Source organism: Pelodiscus sinensis, chromosome 1 (assembly GCF_052426305.1).
Source record: "Pelodiscus sinensis isolate ZL-2025 chromosome 1, ASM5242630v1, whole genome shotgun sequence".
Classification (NCBI taxonomy): Eukaryota; Metazoa; Chordata; order Testudines; family Trionychidae; genus Pelodiscus; species Pelodiscus sinensis.
This window is the reverse complement of record NC_143052.1, coordinates 246,019,673-246,043,892: the sequence shown is the minus strand read 5'-3', so window position 1 is coordinate 246,043,892 and position 24,220 is coordinate 246,019,673. Positions and strand designations below refer to the sequence as shown.

The window sequence follows — 24,220 nt, the reverse complement described above, 5'->3', positions numbered from 1 at the left end:
CAGTGAGGCAGGTCACTAGTAGTCAGAGAATGGTCTTATTCAAAAAGACGGAGGACATGTGCTGAAGCTACTGAGCAGGTTGGCCTCTCCAGAAATACAAACTGCGAGGGAAAGTGAATCCGGCAGACTCCAGACGCTGTCTTGAATGATTGTCCTATAACTGTGCATGATTCTGAGTTCCTTGCTTGTTAACTGGCATTGGTCAATATCCTGACTGGTGCCTCTCTTAAGTATCTGCCTGGCAATGTCTACAAAAAGAGCGCCATTCATATGACTTGGTCACAAGGTAACACCCTTGTGTTGACATGCCATGAGTACATGTGAAGAATATTTGGGATCTGGGCCAGGGCAGGCAAGGATGTTAATCTGTTGTTGCTGATGGGATTTACCTCTGCATGTGAAAAGTGCATGTATACCTCTGACAGATTTATGCACTGTTTGTGGTGTGGACTGGAGCAGGTGGACTATAATGCTATACTGTTTCCCTTTAAAGATGCCTTTTAAAATAAATTGTAACTGAATAACATGCTTTTGATACTTCAAACAGACTTTTTTGTACTTTTCCAGACAAACCTTGTAAAACTGCTGTTGATGCATCGGGCAAACCCCAGTCTTCTCAGCTGCAATGATGAAAAGCCCTCAGGTGGGTGATGATCTACTGGTGTCCTAATAAATGTGATAGTCCTTTATTTTTCCCTTAGCGAATAATTCTAGTCTTCACTCAAGCTCTATAGATTGTTGGTTTGGCCCACCTTACAAAGAATAAGTTGTTTTGAATAGAGGCACGTGAAGGCCTCAATAGGAATTTTACTGCATAATGCCACCACAAGAAAGCATTGTGAAATTTTAAAGAGACTGACTCGAGAGGTTGTGAGTTCACAAGATGTTGTCGTACTTGGGGTGCTTTTCATCTCTTGCTTTTGGGTTCTGAAGCTGTGGGATTACGCATAGGCCCATGCCTTCAAGGGTATTCTTAAACTTATAGAATAGGTGATGATTTATTCAAGAGTATGTATTTTTAAAAGAACATTTCTTGTGCATTTTATATAATTTTGTCTTCTGTTTTCAAAAGGCTTCCAGAAAAACAGAGAAGATCATATAAAACGGTTCATGTATTAATGCCTTCCCTATAGTTTTTAGTATTTGCTTTTAGCATATATTTGATGTTCTTATTCCTTTGGAGACTTGGTTTTGGTGGTTTCTGTCTTTCTCTACTGCCACAGGGTTAGATACTACAGTGTTGGATTCTCATCTCCATGATTTTCAGAGATGTTGAGGATTGGCAGGCCATGTCCCTTAATCCCTGATCAGGAGATCATGATCAGCTCAGTTATCAAAGGGCAGATTGTTTCCCAAAGTATTACAACCTTTTCATTTTGCAGAGATGGCCATCCTAGACAGCTCTGCAGCTCCTTTGCACAAACTGCCTCTAGGGTTCCTTTGCAGATCTCCCTTTTTACTTCTCCCTCCAGCCACCAAACCAGCACATTGCTCCTCCAGGGTACAAGGCCGCAAGCTGCTCCTACTCTTCATGTAGATAGACACAGCAGCAGCTGCTAAATGAACACAGGGGCTGCGTCTAGACTGGCAAGTTTTTCCGCAAAAGCAGTTTGCCAGCTGTCTACACTGCCCGCTTGAATTTGCGCAAGAACACTGACGATCTCATGTAAGATTGTCAGTGTACTTGCAGAAATACTATGCTGCTCCCGTTTGGGCAAAAGCCCTCTTGCGCAAATGCTTTTGCACAAGAGGGCCAGTGTAGACAACGCGGTATTGTTTTGTGCAAAAAAGCCCCATTAGCGAAAATGGCGATCGGGACTTTCTTGCACAAAACCGCGTCTAGATTGGCACGGACGCTTTTCCGCAAAAAGTGTTTTTGCAGAAAAGCGTCCGTGCCAATCTAGACACTCTTTTCTGCAAATGCTTTTAACGGAAAAACTTTTCCGTTAAAAGCATTTGTGGAAAATCATGCCATTCTAGACGTATCCAGGCTGTTTAATCATGTCACAAAAGCTCATCTGTACATCAGGGGTGAAAGTAACTTACATTTCTTACAGGTGTTGTTGTATTGTAGCCCCCCTGAGTGTGGGGGAGCTCAGGGCAGGAGTCTGAAATGTAACAGTTCTTGTTTGAAATGTAAATGTGAGGAAGAGTTGGTGACTCAGATCAGGGTCCTGGGGTGTGCAGAGGTGGTGGTGGGGATCACGACAGGGATGGGAATATGGGAAGTGCAGGAGCCTGGGCAGGAACTTGGGGGCATGGAATGCTCAGGACAAGGGGCTGGAGGTGTGAGGGAGTGCAGGAGTCAGGGTAGGTGGATATGAAGAGTGAATTGCAGACAATGAGGTCTCAGGAACTCCAAAGTACCATGGGTGGCTGGGCGTGTATGTATGTACTCAGCAGCTCCTGGCCCAGGCAGGCAGTGGAAAATTCTCTTCAGCTCCCAGTCCCTGCATGACGCTGGGACCTTGCAACTCCTGTCTGCCTCAGGTGGAGGAACATCCCCAAAGCTCTGTGCTTCAGTCCTAACCATGGCTGGTGTAGTGACCCTGCAGCCCTGAGCCACAGGCAGAGGAGGACTCACAGCTCAGAGCTGGCTTCCCGCTGGCAATGAGGGGATCCTTCAGCTCATATTTTGTCATGCATATTTTTAGTGAAAGTCACTGATAGGCCATGGGCTTCCATGGCCTGTCTATGGCTTTTACTATAAATATGTGTGACAAAATCATATCCTCCTTAATAAAGAGGAGCAATGAAAGACATGAGAAGTACAGTAAAAAAAAGCATTATTAAAAATCCTTCTGTGGAAGTGCAGTTCCTTACCTTCTGAGGAAAGGATAAAATAAGCTTTTTATCTGAAAACTTACATCTTAATGCTGAATATCCACATTGCACAAAAAACAAAGTTGCTTCAGCCTCTGCAAATCAATATACAATTTAAAGTATCAGACTAATTTTTGGAAATAAATAAAATTGCAAGAATGTTCAATGCTTACATTTGTTCAAATACATTGTTTAATTATTGTTTGCAAGGTCGTTGCTGCCATGTTGGTCCCAGGATAATAGAGTGAACAGGTAATATCTTTCTCTTTGTAGTCCAAAAGATTGTCTCTTTCTCCAGCAAAGGTTGGTCCAATTAAAGGTATAACCTCACTTACACTATCTAATTCTTCAGTTACAGAGTTCAATATTTGTATCTATCTGCAGTTCACATACTATAGGAGACCCTCACGATTCACAGATTTGCTATTTGTGATTTTGTGGGTCTCTTCTGTTCCCCCATTACACTTGAACCCCTGGCCTTGGGGAAGAAGCCTGTTGCTGGATGGAAGCAATGGACAGGATGCTCCTCTCTTCGCACTCACCACAGCAGCCAAGAGCCACAGGAAGTTCAATGCAGGGTCAGAAGCCGTGGGGAAAACAGTGCGTCAGCCAGGAGCCATGGGGAAGCACACCACAGCCCCCAGCCTGCGTGATTAGTTCCCTGCAGCTCCCAGCCCCCAACATCAATTCCCCACAGCTCCCGGCAGCTATGGTGAGTTCCTCTCACTTCCTGGCCCCTGTGGTGAGTTCCCTATGGATCTTGACCCCTCTCTGTGAGTTCCCCATGGCTCCCAGCAGCTGCAGGGAATTCAGGAGCTGTGGGGAGCTCACTGCAGGTCCCGGGAATTGTGGGGAACTCAAAGCAGTAGCTGGGAGCTGCTGCCCCCAGGATTCATGAATTTCAACATTTATGGTGGTGCCTGGAGTGCATCCACCAAGAATGGCAAAGGTTTACTGTATTGAATAGTTTAGCTCCTGATAGAATAAGACTGGTTGTGGAGTTTTGAAAACAATGATAATGTAATTTCATATTAAAGGTATCATACATTTATTTTTCCCCAATAATCTGGTGCTCTATTTTGTGATATATATCAAGAGCAGTGTTTCTTTTTTTGGCAATATGTTGATAAAAACTTTTGTTAAATCTTAATCTGATCTGGAATTTTGAGTCAAGTAGAATTTGGCTTTTCTACTTTCTTTTGCCTGATAGTCTTCTTGGCAATATCCACTATCTAGATATTGCAGCTTCTGAATTTATTGAGGAAATGCTGCTGAAGGCTGAAACTGTTTGGGAAGAAAAAATGAAAGACCCTTTATCTGTTTCTGCTTTATCACAAGAGGAGCCATATGAAGAAATCATCCATGATCTGCCTGCACTTTCCAATAAACTGTAAGTGTTTTTATTGTTAAGAGTGTTCTACTAAAGTGTTAAAGTACTGGGGCAAGATTTTCCTGTAGATTGTATGCACAACTGAGGAGCTAATGGGTTCCTCATTTTAGAAAGTTGCCTTATGTTTCTCTGGTTTTAGTCCTCCATCTCTACTAAGTTTGCTTTAAATCAATCTAGACTATAAAGCATGGTAAGAAGAGTATAATGTATTGTTATGTTGGTCAGTAAAAATTCCTGGATTATTTTAGCAGAATTATTGTGGGGTGTCATTCTGGAATCATAAAATCATAGCATCATACTAGAACTGGAAGAGACCTTGAAAGGACATCAGATGCAGTCCCCTGTCCATATGGTAGGACCAAGCCCTGTCTAGATGATCCCTGATAGATGTCTATCCAACCTGTTCTTATATATCTCCGTTGATGGAGATTCCACAGTCTCCCTAGGCAATTTATTTCAGTGTTTAGACTTAATCATGCTCCCATTAACATAGATGAAAATGAACTGATAAAAATACCATTGACTTAAGTAGGAGTTGGGACATTTACTGAGAATAAGATTAACATGACCACTTTTAGACAGAAGTGAAGACTGCTCTAGGAAGTTACAGATTGTAGTCTGAATTGTACTGCATACGGTAAGTAGCTGGTGCAAGGTGGAGAGAAAGGTAGGATTCCATTGAGTGAACTCAGAGGTCAGTGACGGAGTGCAATATGGATTTAGTTCTTGCTCTTGGCAAAAAGTTGGATTTTGATATCTGTATATATTCTTGCACATCTTAGAAGGAGACTCTGACACGGAAATTCCTTTGGGGCTGTCACCCACGATGCTGATCATACCACTGAGCCTGACCACCTGCCTTCTAGGGCCCCCCACCACCCCCCTGTCTTGTCCATGCCAATAAAGACACAGATTTGGAATAACAACCCCCCAGCAGAGAAATAGAGATGCTGAAATAGCCCAGCTCTTGGAGGGTTCCGTTATAGGGACTTAATTGCGTTCAGGAACCCAGCCCTCAAAGGGGACCAAAATGCCAGATAAGTCAATCTTACTCTGTACAGAAGTTTTACACAGAGAAAACACACAAGATTCGCTCTCTGTATTAATGAAAGAGAGAGATGCACAGCTGTGCCTCTTTCCCCAGTAACAATTATTTACACTGGGCCTGATAATAAGCAAAAGTGTTTTATTAAATAGGGTTTAAGTGATTGTTAAGTGAAAACAGACAGATCAAAGCAAGTTACCAAGCACAACAAATACAATATGCCAATTAAGCTTAATATACTAAGCAAAATTGATACAGATAATAATTTTCAACCTAGTCCTTATTTCAATTATAGCCTTTCAACACAGATTTGATCTTTTCTCTGGCCTGGGTCTAACAGCTTCCCGTGTCTTTAGAATTCTTTGTTTTCATTTTTCTTTATGTGAATTCTCTTAGGGTAGTTCGAACTAGGGAGGCTAATGAGGGTGACCAAAATTGCTAATGATTAGCATATTCCTGGCCAGTCGCCATTTTGGAAACTGACTAGCCCAAAGTAACTACCCACGTCTACACACGGCAGAGAAGCGGATTTCCGAGAAAAACCCCTCAGTTCGAATTAACTGTTACTTCTCATGGAATGAGATTTAACAGTTAATTTGAATAAAGGGTTTATCTTGGAATCCCGCTTCTCTGCTGCGTGTAGATGCGGGCAGTTACTTCGGGCTAGTCAGTTTCCAAAATGGTGACCAGCCAGGAATATGCTAATCAAGCAAGGGATATTTAAATCCTGCGCTTCATTAGCAATTTCGGTTGCCCACATTAGCCTCCCTAGTTCGAACTAGGGGGCTAGTGTAGACGTACCCTTAGAGTGGGAAAGTCAGTTTTCAAAAGCTAGCTGAAGACAATGTTGGTTGCTTTGCATTCCTTAAATAGAATTTCCCCTTTGTTTGCCCCTCACTCGCCCCAAGGAATAATACCACATTCAAGATGGATTCCAACACCAGGTGGCATGTACACATGTCTTTGTAGGACCAACTACAGTTTGGGGTTACAGGAAAAACAAAGTCATTTACAGATTGCTGTCTTGAAGAACAGGCCATTAAGTCCCTAATTCTTCAATTACAGCATTCAGTATTTTATCTATCTGCAATTCACATTATACAGGAGACCCTTGCAAGTTGCAGAATTTCTATTTGCAATATTGTGTATTTGTGGGTCTCTCCTGCCCCCCTCTCCCCATTGCACCTTAAGCCCCAGCCTGGGTGGGGCACAGCATCAGGGAAGAGTCCTATTGCTGGATGGCAGCAGTGGACAGAGCCCATCTTCCTCCATTTTCACCACAGCATCTGGGAGCCTGTACTCTGGGAATTTATGTCAGAGATTGTACTCTGCCCTCTAGAGCTATCAACATGTGAAAGACATGGATGGGACATAGCACAGAGGGTGTAAAATTTACTCTCCTCATCCCTTGTTTCCTAAAATGCAGAGGAAGCTTGTGACTCATTGAGAAATTTCCAAAGGTTATCATTTATTCAATGATCATTTAAAAAAAAACCTATTGTGGAATGTGACCTTCATCCATAAATACCTAGAAAAATTCATTGAAAAACTAAAATAACTGATTCTAAAGATGAACCATCTGTGGAAGATGAAACTGCCCGAAAAGACCTCACTATCTAAACAGGTCAAAAGCTTTGAAAGATATCACTTCAAAGCATGATACAGTGGAGGCTAAGGGTTCCTCTGGTACTCATGGGGCAGAGAGAGCCCATAGCTCTAATAGCAAACATTCTCTTATTCAACACCTTCCTCCAGACTAAAAGGAACAGTTCCAGGCTATTATTGATAAGGGACCGCTACTGACCAGAACAGCCCTTTGAGTGTCCTTAGAAGCTGCAGATACCATGGCTTGGTCTTTCTCCACAGTCGTGATGATGGTAGAGGCTCCTGGTTCCAGTTGTGGTTTCCAGGAGAAGTCCAGAATAGGATAGAGGGTCTCCTCTTGGATTGAAATTGAGAATACCAATGAAACACTACACATGCTACAAGACTCAGAAAGCACATTGCATTCATTGGGCATTTACACCCCCGGGAACAAAAGGAAATTCAGTAGATAGCAAATAGTCCAAAGATGCTACCCAATAGACTTCTCTGGGTTTTGGGTACATCTAAACTACATCCCTCTTTCAAAAGAGGGATGTAAATTAGTCATATTGAAATTGCAAATGAAGCCAGGATTTGAATTTCCCACGCTTCATTTGCATAATTGTGTCACGGCATTCTTTCAAAATATGCTATTTCAAAAGTGAAACGGCTGTTTAGACATGGTTCTTTTGAAGAGAAAATCCTTTTTTGAAAGATCCAGTACTTCTCATTTTTTGAGGAGTACAGTATCTTTTGAAAAAGGCTTTTCTTTAGTCTAGACATAGTCTAAGAGACCTTTGGGACCTCCAAGAAAAATAGACAGAGGTTCCACAGAAAGAGATCCTTTAACTCAATGATTCTCAACCGGGGTATAGGTACCAGTGGGGGTATGCAGAGATCTTCCAGCACATACATCTACTCATTTAGATATTAGCCTAGTTTTACAACAGGTTACATAAAAAGCACTAGCGAAGTCAGTACAAACTAAAATTCATTCAGATAATGACTTGTTTGTACTGATTTCTATTTTATATCCTGAAATGTAAGTGTAATATTTATATTTTAATAGATTTATTTTATAATGCTATGGTAAAAATGGAAAATAAGCATTTTTTCAGTAATAGTGTTCAGTGACATTTTGTATTTTTATGTCTGATTTTGTAATTTTTAAATCAGGTGAAATTTGGGGGGACACATTATAAATCAGACCCTAAAAGGGTCACAGTTCTCTGGAAAGGTGGAGAGCCACTGTTTTAACTCATTTGATGCAAGTTCACAGAAGGCTGCTTCTTAGAAATGTCATTTTTGACAAGATGATGACAATTTGACCCCTTCCTTTTCTCTAGATAACTGCAACTATTTTCTCATTTCCCCTTTGATTGGCAACTGTCTTTCCCATTTCCAACAAACTTTCGAATGTATCACCTTGATTGAAGTATTGCTGGAAGCAATAACAGCTGTCTCTATACCATCCACTTTTAGGGTGTGTCCAGACTACACTTCTCTGTCAACAGAGAGATGTAGATTAGGCACATCCAAATTGCTAATGAATCAGGGATTTAAATATCCCGTGCTTCATTAGCATAAACATGGCCATCGTTTTTTTCTAAACAGATTTTTTTCAGAAAAAGCAACAGTCTAGATGTGGATCCGTCAAAAATAAAGCCTTTTTCGACAGATCCTGTAAACCTTGTTTTTTGAGGAATACAGGATCTGTTGAAAAAGGGTTAATTTTGACAGATCCGTGTCTAGACTGCGATTTTTTTTTGAAAAAACTCTGTTTTGAAAAAAAGTTGTAGCCATGTTTATGCTAATGAAGTGAGGGATATTTAAATCCCTGCTTCATTAGCAATTTTGATGTGCTTGATTTTCATCCCTCTGTCGATGTAGCCTTATTTCCTCCCTCCATCTCATCCCCATTTCTTATTTCCTATTCAGGGACCCCTCTTATGACTTCTTATTACATCATGGTCTACACTAGAAAATTAGTTTGGTTTAATTATGTTGGTCAAGGATGTAAAAAATTCACACCCTGAGTGATGTAGTTAATCCTACGTATGTTCTCGTAAGAAAAGCACTTGGTTGATAGAAAAATTCTTTCAATGATCTAGCTACTGTCTCACAGGAAGGGGATTACATACCTCAAAGGCAAACCACTTCCTTTAGAGAGTGTGGAGGGATAGCCACCCAACCCCACTCTGTGCCCCAATTCTACTGTGGCCTGGCCCTAGCTACAGCTCCCCTCCTGGCCTCAGCTCCTAGAGATGGCCTCCAGCTGTGACTTAGGACTCTCGAGTACCTGGTTTTCAACTGGAAAGTCTGGCCAGAAAGGGGACCTGGAAGTCCCTGGTAAGCACTGCTGACCAGAAACTAAAAGTCTGGTTACTTGCAGTAACTGCTACATTACAGCACAGTTCTCTCCCATCCTGCCCTACTCACCTGAAACCCCAGTGCACGAGTCTCCTTTGTCTGTCCTGCCTCTATAAGCCATCACCCCTAGAGCATGGCTCTCTTTTCCCATCTTGTCCCTCTCATTCACCTACCACAATCTCAGCTTCCTAAGGATACAGACCAGGTAAGGGGGTGCTACTGAAAAACTTTGGGGACCACTGGCTTAGACAAACTGACGTCAGTTCCCTAACAGACAAAACACTCCTTAGATTGGTGGAAGAATGATTACAATGTAAGTGTAGGAGTTCCTTTCTTCCAACTGATGCCAGTGGTAACTGTAGCTAGAGATGTATCTCGTTGGGATGGGTAGCATACAGAACATATGATACAGGACAGATGATGTCCCTGAGAAAACACCTTCCCTATCAACCTATTGGAGCTCAAGACAACTGGAAATTCTTGCCATTATTTTCTGCCTCCTATCAGAGACAAGTCAAGAAGCCATGACAACAATGTTTTACATCGCCCAGGAGGAAGAGATGAGATCTGCTTCCCTCCTTCACTGAAGTAGTAGTGTTGAGATTGCTGGATAAGGCATCACTAAGAATTTTGGCAATGAGTCTCACTGTCAGGCAAAACATCACAGCTGATGCTCTCTGCAAGACTACAAATGAGAGTTGGAATTCCATATTTTTGTTGGCATATTTCATACTTAGGGGTAACCAGAAGTAGACCTCTTTGCCACAGCCTCATGTTTCATTCAATCAGAGGTTTAGGCTACGGGTCATTGAGGGTGCTTTCCTCCTCCCTTGACTGAAGAAATTTTTCTTCCTACACCCCTTATTCTCTAGATGGTGAATAGGATTGGACAAGACAAAGCCAGAGTTATTCTAATAGCCTGACCATAGTCGAATTAGCATGTCTTTGAATGTCAGCTTCCAAAACTTCCCTCTGCATTCAATCTTTTCAGTGTAAAAATGCTGAAAACTGATAACTCTGGTGATATTTTGAAGCACATTTAAAAAATAAAAATCAGCAAATTAATTTAATACACTGATGGCTCATGTAGATAAAAATTAAGGTGATATTACTTGTACAACACACTAGAATTTTTCCAGTAATGTGTGCCAGTAATAGTAGCCCTACATAACTCAAATAGATTACCCTTGATAACTGAACTTTGTGTCTAGTATATATCTTTACTTTTGCCTCAAGCCACATAGCTCCCTTTGTGGTTAATTATCTGATCATGGAACACAACATTCTGGAGGTGATTGCTCATGCTTAACCAGACACCTGCATTAACAAAAGATCTTTTTTTCCCCACTGTGCTATAGTTAGACTTTCAGTGGCACCATAGTTAACAGAATTTCACCTTGTGACTAACCTGCAATGAATGTTTATAGAGGAATTTTACTAAAAGTGACATTTTGGTGGAAAGATCATATTTCTAGCTAAGGTGCCTATCTGTTTTAATGTTCAGTATCTTTCTGAAGCTGAATCAAATAGATTTGTTTGTATGATGTGTTATTCTGTCTTTGTTGGAATTCATCTCATGTACTTCTTGAAATACAAAGTATATTCTAGCACTTTATCCAAAGGCTTTTTAAAGTCTCTTAAATACAAATAGTTTGTGTGGTATGCAGGCATAAATCAATGTATTTTATATATCTTTTGTTTAAGAACCTAGCCCGTGGTTTACTTGCCACATATATGTACTGAATTCTCAAAATTTATGGTTAACATAAAAAATGTACCTACTTGGTCACCAAAGGAGTGGAGGAAAGTTTAGCACTTTGCTGTCTGAGGGTATCTGCGATAGTCAGCTTCTATCTACAACTCCTTAATCAGATTCTTTTGATCTATCTTCCCTGAAAGGCTTACACTCTAATTTTAAACATGATGCTACAAGTGCACCTGCTGTGTCTGGGGATGGTTGTGTGTGCTACAAACAGCGGGGAGCGAATGGGATGAGGAAGGATGAAGGTTGCAGCAGTAAGATTCTGAAGCTGTGAATACTCACAAAGTGAATACTATATTAATATTAACTTGAAAATACCAACTGTGAAGATTTTAATGATGATCACCATATCTGGGCACAACTTCTAATCAGAATATATTGGAAACACCTGTAAACTTGGGAAAACATATTAATTAAATGAAGGGTTTTGTTTTGTTTTGTTTTTCCTAATAAATACCAGAAAAATATTTTGAAAATGCCTGTAGTCATGTGGCTCAAAATTTCCATTAAAAGTTTACCTTTTGTGTTGAGATTACCCAAAAGGACTTCCAGAAAGCTGTGTGCAATAGGAAAAGTTGCATTAAAAGGAAAGTTGTCATAACATGTAATATTTTTACATTCATTTTTTATATGACTAATCTCACCATTACTTTTGAAAAGTGAGACCCTTAGCACTGAGAGCATAGCTTTCTGAAAAATAAAAGTGCCTTCATGATATGGTCTTTGGAAAATGCTTCAGAAGATTATGCTTTCAATTAGGCATGTCTTAGAATAAAGTGTATATCACATGTCATTTCTGGCATTATTTGTTACTAAAAGCAAAGCACTTTTATTACTTACTATTATTTCAGTATAATATTACTGCTAAAAATGGTCCTCATTCAGGAAAGCAATTATCATATTTTTAAGCTTACCCCTATTAAATACTGCACTTAAGCACCTAATTAAAGTTAAGCAGGTACTTAAATTCAGTCCTGAATAAGAATGTGGGCCACTATTAGGGTTGGAAGTAAACCCCCATTCTTTTCTTCTTGGATAGTTAAGACATAAGTCTCCAGGTAAAATCCTGGCCCTGCTACAGTTAATGGCAAAACTCCCATTGATTTCATTGACCGTGATTTTATCCTCCATATCTCCATGCTGCCTTCCTTCCTAAATGTTACCTCCATGTGCATTGTCAAAGGAGACATAACCAAGAAACAGAGGAAACTGGGTTCAGTAACTCCTCTCTTGAATAGTGCTGTGGTGGCATTTTTCAAACTCACCTCTGTTCTGAGGCTTTTGCTGGTGTTTAGTGTCCTGGAATATGATGTATCTGAAATCTTGTGAGAACCTGCATGTCCGACATTGTTTGTGTATTTGTTTCTTTGTTTGTTTTTGAGAAGTATGGAGTGCTCTGGAATGTAAATATAGGAAGTGGGAAGGGAAGGGGAACCTCCAAGAGCAGTAATAAGCTCATATAGAGAAGCTTCAGGGGGTAGCCTAGTTAGTCTGTACAGGAAATGTACCAGACTGGACCATTTGTTGTTTTTTTTCATATAGAGAAGTTTTGTATGGTGGCAGTCATTTTAGGTATCATCTATTTTCTTTTTTTCACCTTAAATATTATAGTATTACTAACTCTGGAACAGTATATATAGATTTTAAAACAAATTAAATATCTCCTATTTTTTTTACCAAGAATGATACCTTTTTATTTTATTTTTTATTTTATTTTATTTTATTTTATTTTATTTTATTTTATTTTATTTTATTTTATGCAACAACAGTAGCTGTATGTCAAATTGTTTTTAAATATATTATTTTTGAGAATACTATTGTGGAAGTTAATCATACATTTAAATTAATCTTTCAGATTGTTTATTGATTTGCCAACCTAGCACTATCAAATACAACCTCATGCATATTCTATTTGCGTTGCTTAGCTTTCTTCTGAAGCAGACTTGCATAAAAGTGAATTTTAAATCAAAGTGCTTTGCCAAGACTACTGTATCATTGGCATAGACTAGTGAACAATCTGCTGTTCTCATCCAATTTCTGTTTCTTTTTGGATCAGGAGCAACTGTCTCAGGCATGAATTATATTTTAGTTCCAGATTCATACCTCTCATTCTTGGCAATCTTCTGTTTGTCAGGCATCTTCAAAAGGAGTCTAATTGCTATATTGATTCTCTCTGTAGCAATCCCTTAGCTTTGCCGATTGCCAAACAAGACAGTTTGCTGGAGAAAGACACCATGTTCAAAGATTCAACAAAAGGTTTATGTAAGCAGCAGTCTCAAGACACCGCATCTGACAAAGTCACAGTGAGTGACACAACCAAACTTGAACAGGTACATGCCAAGTTTCTTAAATGTCTTGGGTCTGGGAATTTGACATTTGATGTACAAGAAAGCGCAGGGATGTAACTTATATATGCTATAAAGTGTTGGCTACAGTCATATTCTAATAATTCCCAAAATCATTACACTTAAACATCTTAGGATCAGGCTACCCTAAAGACCATCACTCTTAATGAATTCCATGGATGTAGTTGTGATCAGCAGATGTATTTGGTTTTCAAATATTAAATAATTAATAGGTCACCGTACCAGACCTTTGCATGGTACCAAAGTGCAAACATTAAGAGAAAAATAAAGAAACTGAATTTTCTTTTCTCTCTTGCTATAATTATATTCGCAGTGCTTTATTAACACAAATAGCACAGTCTCTTTACTGGCGAGTTCAGTGAAGAGTAACACCCCATAACAAGGTTTCACTCAGCTCATAACAATATTGTGAAAATCTGTGTAATCAAATTTTTCTACTCAGAAAATTAATGTTTAAAAAAGTGTAGCTAGCTGGTTGCCTATGGCATACTTGAGAGGCAGCATTTGTACAGAATCATTAGCCATTTGCTGTACATGCCAAACTATTTGCCACCAATAATGTCTCCATGATATAGGTCACAACCAACTTTGAAAAGGCTGTGTCTTTATGAAGCATTTCTGATGTCTATTATGTACTCCGTTCTAATCCTTCTTAATAATATCTTTTTTATAGTTGTGCAATTTGAAAACTGAAATTTCTGTTGACTGCTGTTTCTTTGAAGGAATCTTGGCAATATGATTCCATAGCAGACAAAATGCTTTTCATTGAAAATAAAAAGCTTTGAACGTAGGACTTTAAATGTGGTACATCTAACAAGGATTCAGTGTCATTTATCCTTAGTGTTTATATTCTAACCTCTATTGGAAGTAATCATGTTCTGTTTAATTTTTCATTACGATATGCAGAGTCATTAGTCAGGTTTTATCTTCATATATTATTTAAATGATCGGCATGATATTTCACATGCTGCATGTCAAGGATAACATACATTCACAGGCAATATAGCAAATAGATTAGACCTTCCCCAGGGCATCTGAGAGAAAATTTAGAACTTATTAGGCTTGGAATATACATTTTAAATATAGAAAACTATTTTTTTTGTTTTGGAATACAAATTATAATAGCTCAGATTTACATATAATTACAAAATGTGAATATAAAAATTAACAAAATACCACATCCAATAAAATAAAATTCATATGTCATGAAATTTAAGAGAAAGAGGGTCAAATGAGCAATCGCGGTCTCTTGGTTCATTTTTTTCTAGCTGAAATATGTTTTTGATCTCAACTAATTTCCTGAACCAAATGTGCCAGATCAATAAGCCAGTATGCCATAGTTGCATAGTTGACAATTTAGGTGCTTATCATGACTCAAGGAGGATATTTTCCCCGGTACATGCTTGCAATCTCTGCTGTGAATTGGAGTTGTGTGTTACATTTCACCAAGTAAAACAGCAAAAATAGTCTTTTTACTTGATTAAGCCATTTGTTTTGGAAAGAGAGCTGGCACAGATTTGGGCTTCATATCATTGTCCACATAATGTGATGGAGACTGCTAATGTACAGATTCAGTTTTTTCTTCTTTTATTGCTGGAATATTAGATTCACATTCAGGGGATAGTAATGGTTGTAAGAATATTGTGCATGGAAATTGGAATGCATATGATTTTATTAATGGTACTACTAAATACATTTATTTTTGGTGATACAGTGTAAATTACTAAAAATTTTAATTAAGCCATCTAAAGAGATTACGAGCATTTAGATAGTCTAACAAACACACATGCACACACACACACAGAGTCAAATGAGCAAATTGAGAATGTCATTGTTAATATTTAAAACAAAAGATAGCCATTTTGCTTCTAATATATACATGGCTGAGAGTGTTTAGTGACTGTTCAGATTATTGGTTTTGAGATTCTGTCTCCATAGTTTAGGGTATTGAGAACCATTAATAAAATATATATTATAAGGTCACTTTAACACTCAGACACAGGAGGCAAGAAAAAAAATAGAACCTCATCTGTATGCTCAGCAAAAGAAGCTGAACAAAATAACATGGGAAATGCCCTGGAATGAGATATTAATAATGTAAACAGAGTTTACCCTTTGGTCAATTTATTTGTGTACGTAATGCATGTGGAATTTCTTGTGCACATCTCTCTTTTTTTTACTACTTAAAAAATGTAACTTTTAGGACATTTATTTGCTTAATGGGGCAACACCATCACATTTTGTTCTTGACCTCAGCTGGATGGTATGTCCTGGGAATGTGCATCCTTTTTCCCCTCAAATAGTTTTGATTATTTCTAAAAACAGTGCACAGTTAGCTTGATATATAACTTACACTTGTACATGATGATGAACTATGACATAAAAGCATTGTCAGCATGAATTTTGGATGGCTACATAACTTATGCATGGCATCCCAAATGAAAGCAAATGTCATAACATCATATTATTCTGTATGGATGCAAAAGCTACACTGACATTGTTGGATCATGAAGTGGCCCTATATACCACACACTTTACATACAACTATATTAGAATCCAGATGCCAGACTACCTACCACAAACCTCTCATTAGGAGAGAAAAGTTATAATAAACACAATTTAGAAACCTTTGAGTATGATCTAACAGCTTTTTTGTTTACAAAAAAGTCACTATTTCATAGTTTGATATCTTGGGACACTTTAGGGCTATAAGTAATTGCTGTTTATTCCCATTGGGAAATTTTTAAACAAAAAAATATATATTTTCAGAGTTCTAAAGTTCCCATTTCCTGATTTGAGGGTTTTAGAAAACAAAATATTGTCTGTACAGAGCTCAAGAATAAGCAGTTTATGTGGAAATTTTCCACATTTTAGAAAGAAAGGGCTGGTGGAGGAAAAGGGGAATAATAATGATAGAAGATTGATGATTTTCAGAGCTTTGCAATGTTGAAATAAGTCCTGGGGATGATGGATCAGTAACAGAATTCAGGGAACTAGTCAAAGGTACAAAATTGTTTATCACTTGTTTCTGAAAGTTAGTACCTGAGTACACCACTGCTTATTTACTACGTATATATGTATGGAAGAGAGATTGTTGGAAGCTTCATATAAAGACCAAATCTGGTAAATGCAGTCTTTAACCAATTTCTTTTAGATAGCTACTTTCTCTGTGCTGCCAGTCATCCTGTCCTAGACATATTCCAGATCATAATGAGTTCTGGTATGAATAGGATGATAGGTATCTATTGAAAAGTTCTATAAGAGAAGCAGAAAGGAGGAGGTATAATTTAAAAATAAATTGGATAGTACTGAATTTTCATCGTGGAGAAAAAAAGTAAAGTAGATCCTAACACAGAATCTCAAAATCATGACATAAAAATATAAACACTTGAAAAGTGTTCTTACTCTGGAATTACTCTTACTCAGATTCTTACTCTGGAATCTGATCTCCACAATTATAAGAGAAAAGTCATCTTGCCTGTGGGTCTTGGATCACAGTGTAACATAACTTTCTGGCAGATTATTGGGTTTAAAATTTCCTTGACCTTATTATTCTATAGACTACAGAGAGTGAACAAATGAATCAGTATACTCTGCTCCTAAATCTGCTTTTTCTCTAGTATTTTTATAAGATTTTAAAGAGACCAGAGAGAACAGTTTTTAGGGTCTTTTTTTTTCCCCTCCAGGGTGATCTCCCTGTTATATAATTTCTGACTAAAGACCCAAATGTGTAAGAGAGGTTTTTCTACTGAGCAAGTAAAACAGTTGCACACCCTATAGTCCCTGTTCTATAACTACCATGCATCTATAACAAAATTTGATTGAAGTGTCTTTATTTGGTCGATCTAGAATGTATATTTTAGTGAATTACTACTGTATATGCCAGGGGTGAGGAATTCCAGCCTGTGAGCCAGATACAGTTCATCATAGTTAGATGCTGGAGGGCTGCCAGGTAGTTTATTTACCTGAGCATTTTACACGCATGGCTGCCACAGCTCCCAGTGGCTGTGATTTGTTGTCCCTGGCCAATCGGAGCTGTGAGAAGCAGCGGCCTAGCCTCTGCTGCTTCCAACTGGTATGTGATTGACTTCAAGGTTACCATTTCATCTAGTTCAACCATTGTATTATAGATGAAGGTCTTTAGGAATACCAGTGAGATAGTTGCAGCTGCCCTTTTGGGTTAGGTAGAACAATTTTTGAAATGACGTGGGTAAAATTCATGCTGTCATGTGCACATGATGATTTGCCTATGGGTATATCTACGCTGCATGTTGCTTATGGAAGCATGGGGGTGTCTAGACTACAGGGTTTTGTTTTTTTAAAAGTGGCCTTTTTTTGAAAGAATGCGGCGGTTTTGTCAACGGCAGTAAACCTCATTCTACCAGGAATATCGCCTTTTTTCGAAAGTCATCTTTCGAAAAAAGGCACAATTGCATGAAAACAGGACTTTTTCGAAAGAGAGCACCTACACTCTCTTTGGAAAAGGTGAGATGCTTTTTCAAAAAATTTTCTTGTTGCCTAGATGCTCTTTTTCGACAGAGGCTTTTTCGAAAGATACTGTCGAAAAAGCCTCTGTCGAAAAAGGTGTGCAATCTAGACGTAGCCCAAGTGAGTACATATACTATATACTCCCTAGCAAGGGTATAAATAGCAGTGTAGATGGTGAGGCACTGCTTATGTGTGTAATGACACACCTGTATCCTGGGGTACCTAGCCTACCCAGACCACATTTGGCCCCACAAATAACATGGGCAGGTGGGGCAAGATGCCAGAGCCTGTGTGTAGCCTGGGGAAATACCAGGGTGCCTGGCAACCACAGCAGGGGTAGGGCCTCCTGCTTTCACTGGCAGTGGTGGGGAAAGCAGAACAATTCAGCTTGGCTCCCCTGGCTGCTGGACACGTCATTGGGGGAGCAGCAAGATTACCCCTCTTGCACTCGCTGGCGAGAAGCAGAGTGACACGGCCAGCAGCGGACGGAGCAGAGCGGCTGTGACTGCATCATTCCACTTCCCTGGCCCCCACTGCTGCCAATGAGTGTGTGATGGGGGGTGATCTGTCTGCTGGTGCTAGGCCCCTGCTAGTGGTGTTTCTGGGAGTGACTTGGGGGAAGAGGTGCTGCAAGGCTCGGAAGAGGCAGGGAGAGGGTGGAGCAGGAACAGTAGGAGCAGGTTCTGGGATGGGGGAATTGTCCTGACCGTCCCCCAGGCTAAGGTTGGCGCGAGGAGTCATGTGGGGGATAGCCAATCACGTGGCTTGTGCCCTCACCCTCTCATGTTTTTCCTCACCTGTAGCTTCTGCCCCCTGGCTTGAAGTGGTTTCCATCTCATGCAGGATTTACAGTTTGGTTCAATGTCTCTCACCACCCCATTGTATGAATTGTTTTCCCCCACCCTGCCCCATACAAGGCTCTCTGCATGTCCAAGCAGTGCTTCTCCCCTCTGCATTGCTGTTTTTAACAATGCTGTGTTCCGCTGCCACCCTGCTGCTGGAGGCAGCTGCTTCCCCTTTCAGAGCCTTTTACTGCTATGCATAGCTACATACCACAGTGTGGCTGCAGTTTACTTTTCATGGCTTGGTGTGGCTACGCTTACCCTATATGCTATCACAAAAGGTGTGTGGTGTAGAGGTAGCCTATGAGTAGAGACCTTTTTTGGTCAGTATTTATTGCTTGCTACTGATACTGATAAAAAAAGGCATAAATTAGTATGGAAAAAGTCTAGTTTCTGATCAGTTAATGTTGAAATTTGGATTAGTCCCTTTCGCATACAATTTTATTCTGAAGAATGGAGGGGAAATGGTGAGGAACCAGAGTGATACCAATCCCAAAGTGGTTACTGACATGCTGCTGTATGCTACCCAAGGTGCAATAGGGCAGACAGAGGCATGGCTTTGTGACCTGTCATTCTACAGAGCTAGTGTGTGGTGTGCTGGGAATTAAGCGACATTTTGAGGGTGGCTATAAATTATCCCACTCCTCACTCCATCTCACCGTAGGATAGCAAAGCAGGGGAAGAATTGTGAATCTTTGAATCATAAACTCTCCCAGGGCTAGTCAGAGGGCCTACATATTATGCATTGCACCTCACACAGAGTTGTTCCTAAAGTCAGTGTTTAACTGAAAGACAATGGATTCATTACTGGGGTCTCATTGCCCAGGTCTACACTTCAGATAAGATTGAATCAATCTTCCTGGGTTTGAATTAGTGGGTCTAGTGAAGATATGCTAATTCGAATTGAGAAGGGGCTCCCATCGATGCAGGTAGTCCCTACTCTACGAGGAGTAAAGGAAGTCGGAGGGAGAATGTGGATGGCACTAAAATTCAAGTTAAAATACTTGGACTTTAGCTACACAAATAACATAGCTGAAGTTGCATATCTTAATTTGAACTTACCTGCTAGTGTAGACCAGGGGATCCTGTTATAAGTGACTGTGAATCTATGCATTTTTCTTCAGTTTTACGTTCTTTAGTAATTTTACACAGTTGTCATATAGCACACATACAGCTAAATAGATATGAATACTTTTATGTGTGAGTTCTGTAATTTAAGTAGTTTGATTTTAGGAAATGATAAAAAATAATTTGTAATTACATTTTCATCAATACCGATTTCCTTTTGGCCTTTAATATTTGCTATTTAACATTTCTCAGGGGGATGTTTTTGGTTTTGTTTTCCTTTGCTTGTGGTTTCTGTCAAGTGTATGATTTAAATTGGTGACTATTCATTAGGAATAGAGCCCTGGACTTTAATGAAGAAAATAATAAGACTGGTTGTGGAACTGACCAGGAACTGAATAGAGCAGTTCACTCTAAGTCATTTGTATGTACTGCATGCGATTGTGCAGTATGATATCTAAAAGCATAACAGTTTGAATTGTTAGAACAATTTCATAAGTGGCATGTCCTGCTTCAAGCAAGCAGTAATGACAATGTATAAAGAAAAACAAGAACAAGCTTTTTTGTTATTAAATTCTGACTTAGAGAACTGTCACTCCTTTTTGTGCTCATGCCCTGAGAGCTGTCATTCTTCACACAAATCTTGAGGCTCTGAGAAACTTTAGGGTGAACTGAAGTGTAAAAAGTTATACAATTGATATTCTACAATTCTGAAATTGAGATACTAGAGAAGGGCTATATGTTTATGTTCATTTGTTTTATACTGACAGATATATTGTTTCTGAGTAAAGCGGACAAACTATTTACATAGAAAGGCCCGGTAGGATTCTGTCTAATACCATAATGGCTAGTTGTGTGGATTTTTGTTTGTTTGGCATAAAGATGAAGGCTGAATACTTTCAATAACTCTTTGGCTATGTCTAGCCTGGCCCCTTTTCCGGAAGAGGCATGCAAAGCAGGCAAGTCAGAATAGGGAAATCCGCGGGGGATTTAAATATCCCCCGTGGGATTTAAATAACCATGGCCGCCGCTTTTTTTCCAGCTTGGGGAAAAGCTGGAAAAGAGCGTCTAGACTGGCGCGATCCTCCGGAATAAAGCCCTTTTCTGGAGGATCTCTTATTCCTACTTGCAAGTATGAGCTGCTGATATTGACACTCTGCACAGTGTCTTCATTGTATTTCACAGCAGTTCTTTTATAGTTGATTTATTGTACTTGTACAACATATAAGTAATTTTCTTTCTGTTAACAGATTTTGTTTCTATAATATTTAGATTGTACACTATTTAGGCTTCTTTTCTCCTGTGTCTGGAAAGCACCAAGAATATGTGGTGCTACTGTGGTATAAAAAAAAAATGTTAGGACTCATATATTAGATGTTGAGCATCGTCCATGCCTATTGACAATTTAAGTCTCATATCTATCTCACTCAGTTTCCTCTGTTATGTTCTGTGCAGCTGAATTGCAATAAGCGTATTAACTTCCGTATTCTGAGAAGGAGCTGAGGATTCTAGGGCTGGGAGTTCTGTTTAGTGGCAACCAATATGTGATTTACAAGTGCATTAACTTTTCAACTCTCAATCACCTTTCATCAGAAACAGTTAATGAAGAGAGCAGGAGACTTCCACTTGAACTTAGAGTCTTGTCAGGTTTAGGGATTGCAAAGAGAATACTTGTACATTTCCATATACTTATGTCCTCATTAAACTAGTGCAGAATACGTGCTTTAAAAATGATAATCTTTCTAAATTACTTCTATTTCTTAACGTAAAGGATTAAGAGTGACTGAGAAATTATGGATATCTTTCTGATTTACTAATGCACAATAAACATGTATATTAATTATACCATTTGGAGTTTATAATTGAAATTAGGGTATTACACCGAAGAGTGAGCAGCTATGAAGTTAGATTATTTGAATGTATTATTTGTATTTTCCAGGTCAAGTTAATGCCTCCAGCACCAAATGATGACTTGTCTACTCTGAGTGAGCTAACAGACAGCAGCCTTCTCTATGAGATTCAGAAACGTTTCAGTAACAATCAGATATATGTGAGTGGCTTTGAAACTGCTTTCTCCACTGTTTTTATTCACTTACCTACAGTCAACTTTTAAGTTGATGAGCAATTAAAGAAAATAGAATTGGACTTTTATTAATTCCAGCTAAACAGAATTGCCAGACACTAGAATGACAAGTATTGCTGACCAATATTAAGTTGAGTGTAGGAGTATGTGTATGTTAAATCTACAATAATCAAATTTTTAATTGTAAAATTAGGGGAAAAAGACAATGAATACGCACAGGTAAGCCTGTGTATATGTATATTTTCCATAAAATATGTACTGATAAAATGTGATAGGAGGATGTTAACTCTTTCCACCTAAACTACAGGTTGAACCTCTCTAGTCCAGAACTTAGTGATCTGGGAATATCTGTCATCTGGAATGATTTTAATTAGCTGGATGTCCACTTTTCATGTTTGTGGCCAACTTTCCCAAGGTCCCTTGAAGTTTATTAATAACCACAATCCTAGATCTCAGTGTCCTGTGCTGTTATTTACCTTTAATTTATCCCTAAATGTCCTCTAACAGCACAGTAAGCTGTGAAAGTGTTGGTAATGCTGCTAGACAATATTGACCTCCCATGGTCTGGAAACTTCTCTGGTTTGGAACTGATCAAGTTCCCAGGGTGCCAAACTAGATATATTCAACCTGTACCAAGAGATTTCTGTCTTTAACTTTATGTAAGCATTTTCATTCAGGTTTCTGATTACAATAACTGGAATGGAATAAAAATCAGTATATAACATTTGATTCCCTATTACTTTGTTCCTGAAATTTTACATGAATAATTCTCTTGATATTGTTATGTTAATGATTTACAAACACTACAATAATTACTAGATGATTTACATGCAATAGATTTTCCTGTTCTTGCCATGTTAAACAGAGGGAGAATCCAGTCAGGCGTAGATTATTTCAAAGGTAAAACCTACATATGCACATTTCTGGCATTCCTGTTCATTGCTATGTACCCTTTTTTTAGCTATTGAACAGCTGATTAGGTAATTTGTATGTAAATGTTAAATGTATGAATCTGCCTTAATATAATGAATTAACAGAGTGTGGTTAGACAAGCAAAATGCAGATTCACAAACAACAAGCAACTGTCACAAACAACAAACTACTGTAAAATCATCTGAAATTAAATACAGGAGCTACATTATGAGTACTATGATAGTGCTATGACAATGCTGTTTGGATGTAAAGACTATATTTATGTTCATACCTTTTTATTTTCTGTGTAGCCTCCATTTTATGTAATTTTCAGAGGTACTGAGCATGCACAAATCTGACTTAAGTCAATGGGAGTTACAGATGCTCAGCATCTATGAAAATCAGGGCTGAGTGTTCGTTTACTCTTCACCTGACATCTCATTCTCAGGATTGACCTGGGGTTCTCAGGCCTCCCCACTCTTGTTTCTCATTCTGGCCTAATTAAATATTTTGGGTTTGTTCCAGAGCACACTAGTCTTCTCAGAACCCTTGATCAGTGCTCTTCTGGTTGACTGATTGACAGCAGCTGTTTGTGCAATGAGTGGCTATCCCCATCAGAACTGGAAAAAAACCAACAACCTCTCATCCATTATTTCCTGGGGTTCCACCATCTTAGAAGGAAAAAACACCCTAGAGGCCATTTACAAACCTAGATCGTCTTCACCACAGCACACATACTACCATGCTCTCTGAACCTGTTTCTGAGAGTCATAAACTATATCTGCCTTATCCAAAAGAGGATCTAAATGGGGCTTCATTCTGAGAGCGGGAGGTTTTATTGTATATCTCCTCCTCAAGGTGGAGTAGGGTGGAGCGGATGGGCAGATGGGTAGATTTTATTTTATTGTTGCAACACGGAAGTCCCATCTGTGATTGCTGCTCAGAGGATATGCTAACTCAGCATAGTCTCTGCTCCCAGGTCAGTGCTGCCTACTTTTGTGTTTGATAGATGCTTTATACACTCCTATGCATGACACAGGGGCATGTCTACACTAAGAAATATTTCAAAATTACTAAAATCAACATAATAACGCCCCATTTAACAAAATCAAAATAATGCGTCCCCACTACAGGGAAGCAGATTAGTTAGAATAAGTCTGAAATGGTGCATCCACACTGATTGGAGCCTGCTTTGGACTTAGGGCACCAGTAGGGTGGATACTTCCAGTGGCTGCTTGGTCAGACAAGCTGTGACACATGCTTTCTAGGGCTTCTCTCTATGGCTGTGTCCAACAAACCACTCCATCACCGCCTCGTGGGACACAAAAGTGATGCAGTGGGCACGTGCCTTCTTGTGCTCTAATTGCTCTTGCAGATGGCACAGCTCTCATACCATGGAGCCAAAGCTCCTGCAAAGCAATGCCAGGCTCAAGGGCCTTGTGCTGCGCCTAATGGTGCAGTACTACCAAACTGCCCACATGTTGCTCCAG

The 24,220-nt window shown here is 39.2% G+C and overlaps 1 protein-coding gene across 4 annotated transcripts in view; it reads left to right on the top strand.

Moving 5' to 3' along the window:
* MYO16 (myosin XVI) overlaps nucleotides 1–24,220 on the top strand; it is a 518,064-nt gene that overhangs the window by 262,681 nt on the left and 231,163 nt on the right. For all 4 annotated transcript variants that reach the window (XM_075918615.2, XM_075918604.2, XM_075918634.2 and 1 more), the window contains exons 8-11: nucleotides 568–643; nucleotides 4,060–4,213; nucleotides 13,154–13,304; nucleotides 21,675–21,785. In XM_075918615.2, the coding sequence (XP_075774730.2) occupies nucleotides 568–643; nucleotides 4,060–4,213; nucleotides 13,154–13,304; nucleotides 21,675–21,785 (492 nt within the window). The remainder of the gene's footprint in view (nucleotides 1–567; nucleotides 644–4,059; nucleotides 4,214–13,153; nucleotides 13,305–21,674; nucleotides 21,786–24,220) is intronic.